Below are 18,143 nucleotides of genomic sequence, written 5' to 3'. Positions count from 1 at the left end.
TAATGTTAGTTGATGCCCATGAGCAGTGTACTGCTGGGATATGGAGACACCACTGGGACAAACCACATGCAGAACTGCAGTACACCATAATGCTGGAACCCACTGTACTGATAATGGCAATTTGTGCAGTTTATTTACAATTATGGTTACATTTTCTAATGATGATTTAATTATGACAGCGGTGCTTGGTTCCCTGTCTTGTAATAGCAGATTTTTTTATTTATATAAATTTGTTTAAATACTGGGGCGATGTGTCCCCCCAGTGTATATTACAGTTATTACATTGATTCAGTGCAACAGCTCTGACATAAATTCTACCTTGACCAAATTTATAATGTTCAGTTTATGTTGACATTGTTGAGACTGTAAATTTACATTAATTCAATTTCAATTTATGCTTGACATTGTAGTTTGCTGTGGTGTTATAGTGGACAACATTATACTGAGAGGTGTTTCTAATTTTTCATCCTCCAAACTGATAAGCATGAGGGGGACAGAATATTAGACACCCCTCAATATAATGCAGTCCAGTACAACATCACCACTCACTATGATCTCAGTGCTAAATATGGCATTGTATTAACACCTCTATGATGGTGTTAAAAAAAAATAGCCATCATAAAAATAAACTTCATGAAAGGACAGTTGTGTTGTCTTGTACTAGATTGTACATGTGTATGTAATAATAATAATACTAATAATAATTATTATTGTTACTATAGTTATAATAATAGTAATTGTTATTATTATTATTTCTTATAATGATAATAATGATAATAACAAACTTTATTTATATAGCACCTTTCAAAACACGGTTACAAAGTGCTTTATAATAAAGCTACACACATTTAAAATGCAAGGTGAATGAAACGGACTATGTAGTAATATGTCACCAAAGTAAGGTACAAAATATAAGAAGGCCAAAACTAAAATCAAGATATTAAACAAGAATTAAAATCAATAAGAAAGCAATGAAATAGACAGACAGCTCAGATAAAATCAGGATATGCTTTCTGATAAGAGTATATTTATAGGAGAGACTAAAAAGCTCAGACAGCCTTATGTCCTCGGGTAGGTTGTTCCAGAGCCTCGAGGCCGTGATTTCAAGAACTCTGCATTCTTCAGTTTTCAGCCTGGCCAGACAAAAACTTGTGCCGAGGATCTCAAACTATGCAAAAAAAAAAGGATTAAGAGGTCAGAAATATAACCAGGAGCCAGGTCAAGAAGAGCCATAAAAGTAATCAATTAGATTTTAAAATCAATCATGAAACAAACAGGGAGCCAGAGTAATGAGGCTTAAACTGCTGTGATGTAACTGTACTTACATCACGATGTAAGTACACACAGCAAACAGCAAAGTAACGATAAAGTGTATTAAAGAGTAACGTGACATAATATAATATAATATGTAAAGTATAATATAGTCAATAATTATATAGTGTGAGATATGACATATAGAATGTAAGGTCAAAGGTAATATATTATAAATAGGTAACTGGGTATGACTTTTTGTCTCAGCACCTTAAACACTGTCTTTGTCTACTTCAAATAGCAACAATTCGAATTTCTCCAACTTTATCACAGAATTCCCTAATTGTCAAATGCAAGGAGTTCCAACCTGCCCTACTACCAGGGTAACCATCTCTAACAATGAGAGAGAAGAATTAAAAGTTATACAATTACAAAAGATACACATAAAAAAACTGATACATACACTAGTAACTAATTTCTACTAAGGTCTAAGTCGCTAACTTTTGCCTGTCAGATGCTCAAAGTATAAGTCTGCTGCTTCAGTTAAGTAAGCAGTCAGGACATTATCTTGCTGCACGCTGGAGATGTTTTGACTGCTGTGATCACCCACACAGAGCAGCTGTGGTGATCCTCTTTCTCTGAGGTTTTGTTTTTTTTTTAATTTTTTGCAGTATCTGCTTAATGTCAAATGGCAGATAGAGTATTGTTTGTGGACAGACCAAAAAGCAACCTCAGAGGCTAAAAAATGAAGCCAATGCAGAAGTTTCAAAAACTGCAATTCCTTAAATGGCCCCAGAAGTGAGGCAATCCCCATAGACCCCCATGTTAAAATGCCCAACTTTACAGCATAGATAAACATGTTTACAGCCTGGTACAAAAAACGGTTTTGGTCTCTGTAGCTAATCTAAAGTTACGCGTAATCAAGGGCGGGCTGTTTTGACTGACAGGCTGTCTGCCAAAAAGTCAGATCCATCCAACCCTCACTCCTCCACAGCTCCAACCTTGCATCCAAATATGGTCACTTCTGACTCCAACAAGATGATGGCGACAGCCAAACTGTGGGGGTGACTTCACGGTAGCTATGTCTATTATTTAGACATGTACGGGACAGACCTTATTGTCTTTTCTTGCCTCGCCTCATCTGATGCAGATTTTAGCACATGGACAAGCCCACCCTCTCATTGCTCTCACCGACTCTCCCGGCATGCTGAGAAAAGGAGTATGATAGAGAAAATGTGTTTTGTTGTCATTGGGGTTAGCTGTACTTTTTGAAAAATCTGTCACATCCATCCCCGCTCCTGTCGGTCAGTGTTTAGTGAGCTATAGCAGCTTGGTGGTTTAAAATGACCAAAGATGAAACACCTCACATGTGACCCCAAACACTGCTCTCTAATCTAATACAAGTTAATCCTCAACAGCATTAGGACTTATCGAAATATAGACTTGGCCCAAATACTTTCATACCTGAAAATCAGTGTTTTGGCTATAAAATCTCCATACTACTTCACACAGATATGAAATTCAACATGTAAATTTGGGACTGAAGGGGTAAAAAATGAAATTAAAAAATGTGGTGCTGTTATAACAATCCCGTTGTTACAACCATACCCTGTCTCCCCAACAGTACAGCAATATGACATGCAAATGGAGTAGAATGTCAAATATAAAACGACATAGTATGAATATATAATCTAGAAAAGTATAGTATAATATATAATAAGTATAGTAATAGTTAACATATAGAGAGGTGTGTAAGCCAACAGTCTCAGCAGTGTGAGTGTCAAATGAAGAAGTGGACTCTGCCTGCTTCCTTTAACTATAAATCACCAAGATCTGACCTGTTAACATGAAAGGTCACAGGGAGAAAGTGGGTGAGACTGAATACTGACATCACACCACATTCACTTTAAAAACTGTTGTTTTACTCTACCTTAGAACGGTAAAATAAAAAAATGTAAATGAAGTTTAATGATAACAAGCACAATTCAGAGTGGGTTGTGCTGCATGCGTACTGCACGTGTTCTACAACTACACGAGACATCAGAAACTTCTGTGCGCCACTGTTTCTGAGATGAAAGCATGCAGACTTTGCAGACTCATGATGCCAAAGCTTCATGGGGGTGTGTAAGGGGTGTGAGAAATATTTTTATAAAAGATATATGGTTGGCCTGTGTTTCAGCATTTCAGTCATTTCTGTGAAGACACCTAAAATAAACTGTTATTTAAAAATTGCCAATATTGCCAGTCCCCCCAAAAAGAAACTATGATTATTATCTTTAATAAAAAAAATCAATACAAATAAATGACTTAGCTAACAAACAATAATAAACAACTACAAATGTGTTGCCAATAGGCAGAGCCACCACTGACGATAAGTACTCAGTGAAGACCTGAACATAAGCTATATTTATTCATGCTAAACAGCCTCGGCCTACATTAGAAAAGTACACAGACAAAACAACCAAAGAGCTAACAGAACAACGGTCAAGGTCAAAGAAAACATTATATTTGTTGGAAAATAAGCTTATTAACCATCTATGAATGTTACAAAGTTAAAACATACACAGTACAGACAGAGAATAGTGTAAAAGATTCCAAAAAATGTCAGGAAAAGTCATTTCTGATGCAACATTTACAGGAAATAATATGCTCAAAATTGATCCAAATCGCTGGTTTTACACAAACTTCCTGCAGTTATTGCGACCACAGTTCGGGCCATTGTACAGTTTATCAGTTGTTCTGTGCTGTTATTGTTCAGGATATTCTCATCCACTGTTCATACCTATATATTCGAAAAGTTGTCATGAGCCAGTAACTTGTGTATAACCAAAGTACTTAGAAAGGCTGGTGGAGGATGGGTCAAACAACACAGGACTTTCCCCTCTGGAGACCAGTGTTGGGATCCAGGTGAAACCAAGTGAACTCTGAGTTCTTTTAAGGTACGTCACCACCATGGTACCTCACTGAACCTAATGTATGTAACTTTACATTAAGTGCATAATTAAATTAATTTTTTGTAATTTAGTATAAATAAGAGTATTCCTTTAAGACATTTGATCTCACAAAGTGTTGAAGCACACAAACTCACGTATCCACACACACACACACACACACACACACACACACACACACAGAAATGCCAGTTATGGGCCGGTGTTTGGATGCATTTGTTTGTTGTTCTCGGCATCATAAATTATCTCTCTTCCTCTTTTTTGGGTTAAAGATAAATCAACAGCAACCAGAAATTCAAGCACTTTTCATCTTAAAACACACACGCGCGCACACACACACGCACGTATGCACGCACGCACACACGCACACACAACCACACACACACACACACACCTCAGTGTTTCAGCAGAACCTGACACAGTTAACTCAGCTCTGCAGGCAGGTTCTGTGTGTAGTCCTCTGTGCTTTTCTCTCACTTCTTCATTTTTTGCATCTGAGGTTGCACACACAACACAGGTGCAGCCCACAGTGTCTGTGAGGCCTGAAACCAGAGGTGCACCGTGTTGAACAGCAACTCCAACTGCAGCTTAGTAGCACAAGCCACATCTGATAAAGAGAGTCAGGCTTTCACTGTGAGAGGAGGTAGATCCTGACATGATCGCATGCAGAGTTGCAATCAGCTTAAGTCAAGTCTGAGTCAATGTCCACAGCAAATCAAGCAGGTACAATCTCTTAAACTGCTGTGAAGGAAACGCCAATCATCGAATGGACATATATTAAAATGTATGTGTATAGATGGGAAGGAACATTTCAGAGTCGAGAAATAGTGGGCAAAACAAAGTCTAGAGTCTAAAGTAAAGATTTTGTGAACACATCACAAAAGTGAGAGTGATCCTGCGGTCATCTGACCATGATCTGTTGCCTGTTTGTTATAGGAAAAAATTTGCACTTGGTACCAAAATGGGGACTGCCCACTGATCCAGTGGCCCAAAATTCCTGCCCTGTTAGTTCAAAAAATGTCCCCTTGGATAGAAAGCCAATTTCTCTGACAGCCTGTTATTATTCAGTGGATACACTGAAACCTTATCTTATAGAACAACACTGTGGTGAATGTGTGATTAGGTATAGGCACAAAAACAACATGGTTATGGTTAGAAACTTATTTTGAGTTAGAGTACTGCACAAAAGTAGGGAAGGATCGATATAAAAGCCCCTAGGTTTGGTGGTTCAAACACCACACGGGAATGCCATAAAGGATTGGTAAGAACACTTGGAACAGTGGTTGAAATGTCACTGGAAAATGCAGTGAAGGGTGGGTATACACACCCAGGACTGGTGGCTCAAACACAGTTGAGAAATGCAGGGAAGGGTTGGTAAAACACCCAGAATTTGTTGCTAAAACAGTGCTAGGAAACAATGCAAATGGTTGGTAAAAACACTTGGGATCAGTGGCTCAAATGCCACTGGGAAAATCGGAAACAGTGAAACAGGACTTTGGAGCAATGGGTGTTTGTTTTTGGGATAACAAGCTGTCGGAGAAATGGGTTTTTGGTCCAGTGGGACATAATTCGGATTAATGGGGCTTCAGAATTTAGGGCCATTAGAATAATGGCATAGCACCACTGAGAAAGGAACTTGTACCTTTTTAAATCTTCTCACACTTCACACAACCGACAGACAGTTTGTCTGTCCAGCCTGAAATTTCTCAACAACTATCGAAGACCTTGCCATGAAATTTCACACAGATGTTTATGATCCCCTGAGAATAAATATGTCTGACTTTGATGATCCCCTGAACGAGAGTAGGTATTTCTGTGATGATCTGGATAATTCAAGAATGAGGCCGATCACGGAGTTCTTTCTTAATGCACGTTTAATTACGAGCTCGGATCAACATGGCTACATGCAGAAGCTATGTGATAAGTGTGAACAGAGAGAGACACAGCTTATATAGGATGGTGGCATGTATACTATTACCTAAAATTGTGCCTTGACACATTTAACTTGACCTTGGGCCAACTAAAATTAGTCTAATTTGTCCATTCATCAGTAAGCCTAGCACTTCTGACGCCATTACGTCTGCCTTGTCGGAACATGATCCCTAGGGAGTCTTCACCAAGTGGCTTCACCAAGTATCCACTGGTCAACACCTGATTTCATCTAAAGCCCTCATGAAGATCACACTGTGTGTTTTTTGTAAAATGTCTCAACAACAATTGGACGGATTGCCATGAATTTTGATGCAGACATTCCCTCAGATGGACTATAAGAACTACAGAATGTTGAAAGCACCACTGCACCTAGTTACATCATCACAGTGCAGGCTTTTCCCATGCACTGTTCATACACACACACCCACAAAAAGTAAGGCGCCACAATTCATATAAACCACATAATCATGAACCAGTAATTCCTATACAACCCCATGAAAATGTGTTGACAGGAGTAAAGAAGGAAGTAGTAGCCAAACTAAAGCTGTGTGTAAGGAGGCAGGACTTTCCCCAGGAGACTGGAGTTAACTTTGAGTTATTCTCAGGTAGCTACATCATCACCATGCTTCTTTTCCTAAATCTCCCCTTCGTAACTTTGTGCCTAAACCTAACCAACGTAACATCAAGTACATAGTTGTCATTTGTGGGGTGCTAATTCATTAGATTAGATCTTCATATTTAGATATGAACTGTTGTATGTGGAGGCGGCACGGTGGTGTGGTGGTTAGCACTCTCGCCTCACAGCAAGAGGGTTGCCGGTTCGATCTTGGGCGTGGGAGCCCTTCTGTGCGGAGTTTGCATGTTCTCCCTGTGTCAACGTGGGTTCTCTCGGGGCACTCCGGCTTCCTCCCACAGTCCAAAGACATGCAGATTGGGGACTAGGTTAATTGATAACTCTAAATTGTCCATAGGTGTGAATGTGAGTGTGAATGGTTGTCTGTCTCTATGTGTCAGCCCTGTGATAGTCTGGCGACCTGTCCAGGGTGTACCCTGCCTCTCGCCCGATGTCAGCTGGGATAGGCTCCAGCCCCCCCGCGACCCTCAAGAGGATGAAGTGGTTAGAAGATGAATGAATGAATGAATGTTGTATGTGGATACATTGCATGGAGCCACTACCATGACTGCAGGCTTAGAAACATGTTGTGGATCACTCAGGTGTTACATGTTATCAGCAATGTGTAGGCATTTGATTTAATCTCCGCAACACTGTATAAACTATGAATATCGTGCATACTGCCCATTCATATGTTGCATAGTTTGTTTCATTTGTGTTCTCTTATCATTTATATTCATGAGAAAAAAACACTTCCTCATGTCACAGAATATCCTTCTTTGTAAGCGTACTCATATTGCAAATTGCTTGGCTGGATATGATGAACATGTTTTGACAAAATAAACAAACTGCATTTGACTTAACAAAGAAGACTGTGATTTACTTAAAGCTACTGGTTACTGCCCATCCACCCTTTGCTATGTTGTTGTCCAGCAGGTAAAACCAGTTACTATTTCCAGCACAGTGGTGACAGTTACAGAAAGGAGGTGTAATGCCTCAGCAGGCAGCAATGTCGTTTGGGTGCATGCCACCATGTGTGCTATGATAATTGTTCCACACTGTCAAATGACCTTTTTTAAAGGCCCAGTGCGTAGGATTTATGGGCATCTACTGGCAGAAATGGAATATAAAATTCATGACTCTGTTGTCCTTAATGTATAATCACCTGAAATTAAAAATCTTTGTGCTTTCATTACCTTAGAATGAGCCATTTATATCAACATAGGTAGCGGGTCCTCATCCACAGAAGTCACCATGTTGCACTGCCATGTTTCTACAGTAGCCCAGAGCAGCCAAATCAAACACTGGCTGGAAATAGGGCCATTTGAGTTTTCGTGTTTTCAAGTCAACCACCGCAGTTCTCCTATGCACTTGACACATGGGAGGTGTTTTAGCTTGTCACAATCTGCAACCTCACTAGTAGATGCCACTAAATCCTACATACTGGACCTGTAACATAACTTCTTGAATCATGTGGTGTTTGAAACTTATGTAAGAGATGGCTGAGGCTGTCTAAACAGTGCATTACTTAGACACAACTCTGTGCTGATGGCACATTAGAGATTCATCAATATTTCATTTATAAGTATTTCTGCAGCTGTTGATCTCAACACTTTACATAGAACTTCTGGGAAAAGCAGCCTCTTGCACACAGAACAGGAATCAGTTTACAGCACTTTTCTCACAAACAAACCTGAGCAGTTGACATAAGCAGAGAAAGCTACCGTGTGCTGTGAGATAAACAAAACACATGAGCAAAAACACCATTGAAGACAAGAAAAATGCAGCCAGTTGTACTACACTTATCTGACTCATCCAGTGCAGTCACCACATCCTTCTTACTCCTCTGACTGATCCTGCTAAAGGTGTTGCAACAATTAAAGGCTAAAATCTGTCTGCTACTGCTGCACCATTATAAACTGACAATTCTCGATCAAAGACATATTCAGATCCCTTACTTAAGTAAAAGTACTGATACCACACTGTGAAAAAAACTCCACTACAAGTAAGAGCCTTGAATTCAAAGCCTACTGTAAGCAAAAGTATTATTAAGTAAAAGTACTCACTGGGCAGTAAAATGTTCCCTGTCAGTGTTTTCCTATTCTGATGTTTTTGAATTAATATTACTTCTGCATTGATATGTATGCTGCATTTTACTGCTGAAGACGTTTACAGTTGTGCTCATTTGAACCCCTTTATATTCTGTTGGGCAGTTTATTCTACGGCAATGCATCGTATTCTATAAAATCATTTTGTGTTTGTAGCATGGATGGAACCATGTATCAGAAAAACAGCCCCATTGTCAGCTTTGTGATGATGCATTTTCCAGCTGATCCAAAAGGATTTTCAAAGAGTTTATTTAGCTTGAGAGGTACAACACATAAAGGAACACTTCATCCTTCAGTTAATCAAAAACAACTTCATCACATCTGGAGATATGTGGTTTTCACTGGACACATGTAAAAGGCCTACTTTCTTTACATTCTTACTGCTGATAGTGCAAAAGTGCTGCATCTGCAGACTGACCTCTGTAACACTATGAGTGTAGCAACATGCAGCTGAAAACATGTACATGAGCGCGTGTGTATGTGTGTGTGTGTGTGTGTGTGTGTGTGTGTGTGTGTGTGTGTGTCTGTGTGTCTGTGTGTGTGTGTGTGTCCATAGTATGTTGAGGAAGAGCAGCTATGCAAATCTCCCCCTCTCTCTCTCTCTCTGTCTGTAAAACAGAACAGCGGGGTCGACTGACCTCTTTAGAGGAAGTGTGCTCACTTTACAGCTCCCCTGCTTTGCATAACAGTTACTGTATTTCACTGTCGAACAGATTGAGCACAGCAGAGATTAAAATTCTAGGCCCCATACATTGGAGTACTACTTTGGAGGACAACACCTCAACAAGAGAACTGTCCAAAGAACAAGATTAAAAGGCTTTTGAAATGTCAGCAGATCTGAGAGGCATGTTAGCATGTTCACATTAGTATCAACAGTATGTTAACATACTATCAGCATTACACTCAGTAGACTGGATGGAATTCAAACATTCTGTTATTTGGGTATTCTGTCATAAACTGAAGAGTTGTAGTAGCTAAGATTTTTTTTAACAGGACATTAAATGTAAGTATGAGGATGGTACAAAATGAGCTTTCACCAGCACCATCATGGGCCACTCAATTAAACTGAATTTGTGGGATTTTATAAAACAAAACTTCTTCCAAATCTGAATCAAATCTGAAGTTTGAAGTTAAAAACTAAAAAGAAAAGAAAAACATGTTCTATTTAGCTTTATACAACAGTTAGTTCCGGCCCTGCAATCTGATTGGTCGAGAGACAGTAAAACCGTGACGATATTGGAGTACAACATCACGGTTATTTCACTGTGTATGTATCACTCCGCCTCACAGCTGATTGCAATCAACAACCAAATCAAAACTGACGGTTAGTGTCAGTTAGGTCAGCAGTTGCGTTGCAGGCTAATTAATTCATCCACTGTCAAACAGCCAAAAATATGGATTTATTTCCTAAAATAAATTTTGAATTGGACTATGAATGGTCATCAGAGGAAGATGAGGGAGAGGGGAAGCTGAATCCATCTGAGCACACATCCAGGTTTGTCCGTGTTTCATCAGCGGAGCTCAATGACTTGGAGAAAAGCAACATACTGTCAGATCAGAAGGCAGAGTCGGCTGTGCCTGTGAAGCGACAGTCCACCATGCAGTCACCAGAGACTTATTTCATTGCTGCACAATTAATGGAAATGTGCAGATATATGTGTATAAAGAGTAAGTGCCTGGCGCACCATGTCTGCGTTACATAGCAACGGCCTGCGGCCTCGTGCCTACAACCGAATCACAGCCGTGACGATATCACAGTACAGCATCACGAGCTCGAGTGTGATATTGCTTAATCATGGACCACAGATCCATCAGACATTATTTAGTGCTTTTTTTTCTTTAAATAAAGATGATAATAACAATTATAATGAAAATATTAATACTAATACATTGTGTGAGAGTTCTTAAATGGGTGTTTTGTTAGAGTTTTGCTGTTGTTTAAGTTGGACCTGAATCAATCAATAAATCACTCCTATGTCATTTTTAGGACATGTGAAAAAATGTTTTCTTCATTGACTGAAGGTAAACAGCATAACTAATTGACTTACAAATGGCCATTCTGTGGGTAAAGTAACAATACTGCAGTGTAGAAATACTATGTAAATTTTTACTCAAGTAAAAGTACAAATACTTTATCTCCTGGGTAGTTTCTAGATTTATCCCCAGGGATCTCATTTTATCTTAATGTTTAATGAACCAAATCCTACACACTGCTCCTTAAAATCATTCATCTTCATCTTCTAACCACTTCATCCTCTTGAGGGTCGCGGGGGGGCTGGAGCCTATCCCAGCTGACATTGGGCGAGAGGCAGGGTACACCCTGGACAGGTCGCCAGACTATCGCAGGGCTGACAAATAGAGACAAACAACCATTCACGCTCACATTCACACCTACGGACAATTTAGAGTTATCAATTAACCTAGTCCCCAATCTGCATGTCTTTGGACTGTGGGAGGAAGCCGGAGTGCCCGGAGAGAACCCATGCTGACACGGGGAGAATATGCAAACTCCGCACAGAAGGGCTCCCACGCCCGGGATCGAACCGGTAACCCTCTTGCTGTGAGGTGAGAGTGCTAACCACCACACCACCGTACCGCCCTCCTTAAAATCATTTACATGAGTACATGATGATACATGAGTACATGATGATACATGAGTACAAACACATAGAAGGACAGGGGAAAGGTGTGAGGATACAGTTACCCAATCAGGGTCAGGGGTCAAGTTAGATTTCACATGAACAAAAGCTGACTGTATTTGACTCCTTAGTGAAACTGAGTCATCTCACAGAAAGTCTCCTTTTGCTAAGAACGCCAGGTCCTAAAAAAGTTTTTAAACAAGTGAAAATATGAAATCAGCACCCGAAGAGAAAATCAACAAGACACTAACAATCCAGAGTTCAGGCTGACTTCTCTTTTAGTTGGAGTAAAATCAAAAAAAGCCATCAGCTATTTACAAGAATACTTTCACTTCTTGTAAAACCACTTCCTCCTGCAGAGCTGGAGCCTGCACTCAAGTTGTGATAGCAATCAGCAGGGGAAACTAAAATCAATCACACCTGTATTTCCTTCAACATTCATCAAGAAATTCCCAGTGAGCACAGCACAATATATTCAGCCCTGAGGAATTAAACACGTCATCATACAGGGAAGTGCAGGAATGAAACTAAGTAGTCTACTAAGTAGGAAGTCCAGTGTGTAGGACTTAGGGGGTATCGGCAGAAACAGAGCATGATATAATAAGTATGTTTTCTTTAGTGTGTAATCATCTGAAAATAGGAATCGTTATGGTTTTGTCATCTTAGAATGATCCATTTATGTCCACATAGGGAGCAGGTCCTCATCAATGGAGGTCACCATGTTGGAACACCATGTTCCTACAGTAGCTCAGAGCGGCCAAATCAAACACTGGCTGGAAATAGGGCCATTTGAGTTTTCGTGTTTTCAAGTCGACCACTCACAGTTCTCCTACATGCTTGACACATGGGAGGTGTTTTAGCTTGTCACAATCTGAAACCTGTCCCAGAATGGACAAACCAAACACTGGCTCTAGATAGGGACATTTGCATTTTTATGTTTTATTTAGCAGCCCCTCTGCATTGAAACAAACAAACAAACAAACAAACAAACAAAACACCACAAATTTGTAACATGAAAATGCTTAATTTAGTGTTTTTGCCAGTTCACATCTCCAGCTCCATTTGCTCTGAAGTAGAAGAGACCTCTGTGGATATAAAAAGGTGAGCACAGATAAACAGGTGCTGAGCTACTGGCCTGTCTCTGACATGCTACTGGTTTTAATCACCTGTTGACTTTGTTTGTAGAGAAAGAGACCTCTATAAATAATTTGGCTCCGGGTAAAAAAACAAACAAAAAAACAAACCAAAAAAACGTTCATCACTGAAGAAATTCTAACCACAAGTTTCAGCTGGTTGCAATCTGTAGTCTTCACCGCTAGATGTCACGAAATCCTCCTAAATCTTACACATTGTTCCTTTAAGTACACTTTTGAAGTACCTGTACTTTGCCTGAGTATTTCTATTTTATGCAACTTTGCACTTCTGCTCCACTACATTGTACTAGATATTGTACTTCTTAATGGATTACTTTTATTCACTAACCTTAGTTACTTTCCAGATTGTAGTAGTTGCAACATTAAAGTAATGAACATTTAAATGCATGAATCATTATATTATACTGTTGGATATAATGCATGAATCATTATATCCAACAGTATAATATGCATAATTATAAAATGGGCAATTCTGCATGCTGAGCACTTTTACATTTTGTACTTTTACTTACATGAGGTTAAGTTTTCTTGTAATTGAGTATTACTTCACTGCAGTATAGCTACTTTTACAGATCAGTAAAAGACCTGAATACTTCTTCCATCACTGGTACAGAATGTATTGTAGGTTACACTGTTAAGGAGCAACTTGTAGAGAAGGCAGAAGTAAGACATGCTTGACTTGAGTTAGCAGCAGTCAGCGCGGCAAACATCCCCCTCACACTAATGAAGTTAGTCAGCCTTAAAATTCTGCTTGATGGTAAAATAAAACACAGTCTCTTCTCTAAAACTGTTCTAAGAAGCTCTTCTCTTCAAAGATTCTTCAAATGCTTTATATTAGTTACAAGCTGGTCACATTATGGTGTTGACTGAAACTCTCAGCAGCAGTACAAGAGTTAAACAGCAGCAGCTGGAGGCTCTGACCTTATAAACTTCTCCGTAGGTTCCTCCTCCAAGTCTCAGCAGGATCTCGAAGTCATCCTGAGGGTTCCTGGTGGAGATATCCAGAGCTGCACGATGTTGGAAATCCATGTCGATATTTATGTTGCTAATAATCCTCTTCGGGCATGTCACACACACACACGCACCCTCTCTCTCTCTCACACATACTCTCACACAGACTCTGTGGCATCTACATCTACAGGCAACAAAACTGATACACTTTCAGAGGACATGAGCTGCTGAGAAAAGTCTCTGCGTCTCTCTCTCTTGGCTGCCGTCACTCACACATACACACTCACACACACACATTGACACCTTCCTGTTTCTGTTTCTCGGCCTGCTATCAATCCTCCCTACCTCTGTCACTCCCTCCCTCACACCTTCCTCTCCTCTCTCTCAAACATTTTTTCTTAGCTGATTTGCATAATCCAATTTTGTTTCCTGTTGTGTGTGTGTGTGTGTGTGTGTGTGTGTGTGTGTGTGTATGCATGTGACAGAGACTTTTATGTCAGTGTGTTTTTTGATACTGCATGCATTCTTGTGTTTGTGCTCATAAGAAACATTTTTTAAAATAATTTAAGATCTTAAAAGATAAAGAAATGATGACTCTTCAAGTAGTTAATGTGGTAGTTAATGTACTAAGATCTGTGTGCGTGTGTGTGTGTGTGTGTGCGTGTGCATGTGTGTGTATGTGAGAGAGAGACTTGTAGCTGATTAATTGCAGTTGTGCTGTTTGGGGTTTTCAGCGTAAGTTTCAGTCTCAGCTTCACGCCTACTTAAGTGTATGTGTTTGTGTGTAAGTGTGTGTGTGTGTGTGCGTTGCAGCCCTGCAAGTAGAGTCACTCGTGCTTGGAGCTCCCTGTCAGTTTCCTGTTCAGAAGCATTTCCCCACAGATAAATAAGGGGCACCCGTTACATCCTCTTAACAAGTTAAAATCACTTTATCAGCTGTGTGCCTACTCAGAATATTCTTCAGTAACTGTTATGTTTAAATCATTTTTTACTTACAGGTGTAACACATGTAGATGGCCTCAGTGGCAAGGTTACATGCCGGTATTTATAGTTATGTGCATCTTTCAGCACTGCAGCATGTTCATTTCATGTGATTGTCCTTAGTCTGCTGTCTCTGTAAAGAGACATCCTAAAAAATAATTCATTGTTATTTGTTGTCATGGATGGATTACTGAATAGGACAACCAGGCACATGTTCAGGGGCGCTAAGTGTCAGGTGCCCACCTGGCCTCCACCTGATAAATGTTACTAGATGAGACACTTACTGACCAGGGAGAGACTCAAAATAAGCGTCTTTGAGTATCCTGAAAAGCACTATATAAATCCAATGTATTATTATTATTATTATTATCAAAATGGCAACAAAGAAACATAAAACAACTACAGTACAAAGAGACATGAAATTACTACAAAGAGACATAAAATGATGACAGAGACACAAAATAACTATAAAGAGACACAAAATGACGACAGAGACACAAAATAACTATTAAGAGACATAAAATAACTACAAAGAGACATAAAATGACGACAGAGACACAAAATAACTATAAAGAGACACAAAATGACGACAGAGACACAAAATAACTACGAAGACACTTAAAAGGATGACAGAGACACAAAATAACTACAAAGAGACATAAAATGACGACAGACACACAAAATAACTACAAGGAGACACAAAATGACGACAGAGACATAAAATAATTACAGAGAACTAAAATGACAACAGAGACACAAAATAACTACAAAGAGACATAAAATAACTACAAAGAGGCATAAAATGACGACAGACACACAAAATAACTACAGAGACATAAAATGACTACAAAGAGACATAAAATGACGACAGACACACAAAATAACTACAAAAAGACATAAAATAACTACAAAGAGACATAAAATGACGACAGAGACATAAAATAACTACAAAGAGACATAAAATGACGACAGAGACAAAAAATAACTACAAAGAGACATAAAATGGCGACAGAGACAAAAAATAACTACGAAGACACTTAAAAGGATGACAGAGACACAAAATAACTACAAAGAGACATAATATGACGACAGAGACACAAAATAACTATTAAGAAACATAAAATAACCACAAAGAGACATAAAATGACGACAGAGACACAAAATAACTACAAAGAGACATAAAATGACAACAGAGACACAAAATAACTATTAAGAGACATAAAATAACTACAAAGAGACATAATATGACGACAGAGACACAAAATGACTACAAAGAGACATAAAATGACTACAAATAAACACAAAATAACTACAAAGAGGCATAAAATAACGACAATGAGACAATATGACTGCAAAAAGATGCAAAATTACCTCAAAAAGACAAAAAGAGGATGCCCCAAAGAGAATAGAATGACCACAAAAGATACAAATGACAACAAGAGACACAAAGTGACCTCAAAAAGACAAAACAATAACCTCAAAGAGACTAGAACAACCACAAAGAGACAAAAATGACAACAAGAGACACAAAGTGACTACAAAGAAAGAAATGACCTCAAAGAGACACAAAATGGTCACAAAGAGACAGTGAGTGATCACTGGAAGAACTGGAAGCAATACTGAGCTGTGTTCCTGGGGGTTTGCTGTAGCCTGTATGTTTTCTTCGTTGGTCAGTGGTCATGGAAGAGAAATTGATATCGCTACAATGCTGCTATCCCTCCAATGCTTGAAATAAAGCCGGGTCAACATTCCACAGTGTATTGATTTCCTGGTTTAGTTGCAGAGCACCTGTCAAACACCTATAGTGACACTGCCCAGTGTTATGCCCATCAAGTGTCCAATGCTGGAAAGTGGCACAACCCTTTGCATTCAAAAATGCACCACACAAAAAGTATAGTTGAGGAAAATGGGAATGTTGTTACTGTTGACCAGAGTACTGGACAAACTAAAATGTTGAACAGTCACTTTTTTACAAATTAAATTATATTATGGAGCAAAACGGTGGACTGTCTGATGGACAGACCAACACTGACTTCCAAATGGCCATGATGCTAGCATGGCTAAAATAACATAAAGGGAAAAAAGGAGAAGAAAGAGAGGACAATCCTGATTGTTTTCTCAATGGCTTCCTGAATTCTTTTTTTCGATTATGGGAAGACACCCTTGTATAGCACTGTACGCATTGTGTAATGAACCCACTGGTCTTAAAAGAGCCTCTGTCATTACGAGAATTACAAAGACAATAAAGCAGCCAAATGTGTGTTACTCATTAAGTAAGACAACACACTGAAAGAAAGGCAACATCATATAGTAATACCGTCTTCATCACTTGTCATTTATCTTCCCGCATCTCTGTCTAAAGGCTGCCTGCCTACAGTCTCATTTTTCTGTCACATGGCTCACAAACGCCCACATGTGACAGACACATAACACAGGACAGTTAACTACAAATAGCTGCCTGTACCTCAACTTAGCCATAGGAACGGGACTGATCTATCTATCTATCTATCTATCTATCTATCTATCTATCTATCTATCTCTAGATCGATAGATCTAGAGATAGATAGAATCAACAGTCCTACTTTCCTTTAGTTTTTCTCTGTGTATAGCATGTGTTCTCCTTTACTGTGACCACACAACAAAACAGGAAACTTGTAACAACTCTTTCCATATTGTGATATGCACAACAAAGTAAACAAAAACCAGAACCCATCCCATACAATACTTGTAAACAGTATATCTACTGCTTAGAATGAGGGTGTTTTCATATTAGGATTGGCTCATACTGTGAAGTACAACTGCCCCAACATCTCCACTGCCCCAGCACTCAGCTTCCAAAGCTTTCACTCAAGACCTCCTTTGAGTACTGATCAGGCCAGGTCTGGTACACAGTGTTCGTACTAAGTGCATTCGAGCCTGGGTGACCCTGACCCTGATGAAGGCCACAAGTAAGACCACGTTGGTGTTGTAGTAAAGTTGTAAAGGAGTTTCGACGTCTCCAGGTCCCTGATGTGAAAGCCCTATTAGAAGAATGAGTGCTATTAGAGCTCATATCATAAACATTCATTTGGTTTGTCTTTGTTTTGCAGGAAGTCATTTGTAGCGTAACAGTAACAGGCAGTGTGCTTTGCTTTATCATGTGGTGTTTTATAATGCAGCCTTATTATAACTACAGTTTTCTGTTTTTTCTTCTTCTTCTTCTTAAAAGATATAGATGTAAAACCCAGTCCAAAAGGCACCACTCAGGACCTGATCTGTGGATGATATATTGTCATCTTCATCTCTTTCCGTAGACATTCCAGAGACTACAGTTTGGAAATATTATTTATTTCATTTCCATCCATTTCTTTGGCAAGCTGAAATGCACCAAGATTATTTGAGCCTAGGTCACATTATATTTGTATTACCTAAGTATTTGTATTTTTATTGTGATCATAATCATTGTGGAGATTTTTTTTCCTCTCTTTTTTTGCACAAAGTTTTGTCTATTTTCTTTTATCACATTGTCGTGATGATATTATTATTATTATTAATAATAATAATAGTAGTATTACAATTTCTTA

At 39.0% G+C, this 18,143-nt stretch overlaps 1 protein-coding gene across 2 annotated transcripts in view; it reads right to left on the bottom strand.

Moving 5' to 3' along the window:
• Positions 1–13,916, bottom strand: part of LOC125889277 (mitogen-activated protein kinase kinase kinase kinase 5-like) — a 49,617-nt gene extending 35,701 nt beyond the window's left edge. For both annotated transcript variants that reach the window (XM_049577117.1, XM_049577118.1), the window contains exon 1: positions 13,570–13,916. In XM_049577117.1, coding sequence (XP_049433074.1) covers positions 13,570–13,677 — 108 coding nt within the window. In that variant the 5' untranslated portion in view covers positions 13,678–13,916. The remainder of the gene's footprint in view (positions 1–13,569) is intronic.
• Positions 13,917–18,143: the final 4,227 nt, after the last annotated feature.

Source organism: Epinephelus fuscoguttatus, linkage group LG5, assembly GCF_011397635.1.
Source record: "Epinephelus fuscoguttatus linkage group LG5, E.fuscoguttatus.final_Chr_v1".
Taxonomy (NCBI): domain Eukaryota; kingdom Metazoa; phylum Chordata; class Actinopteri; order Perciformes; family Serranidae; genus Epinephelus; species Epinephelus fuscoguttatus.
The sequence above is the reverse complement of the archived record's forward strand: the minus strand, read 5'-3'. Positions and strand labels throughout refer to the sequence as shown.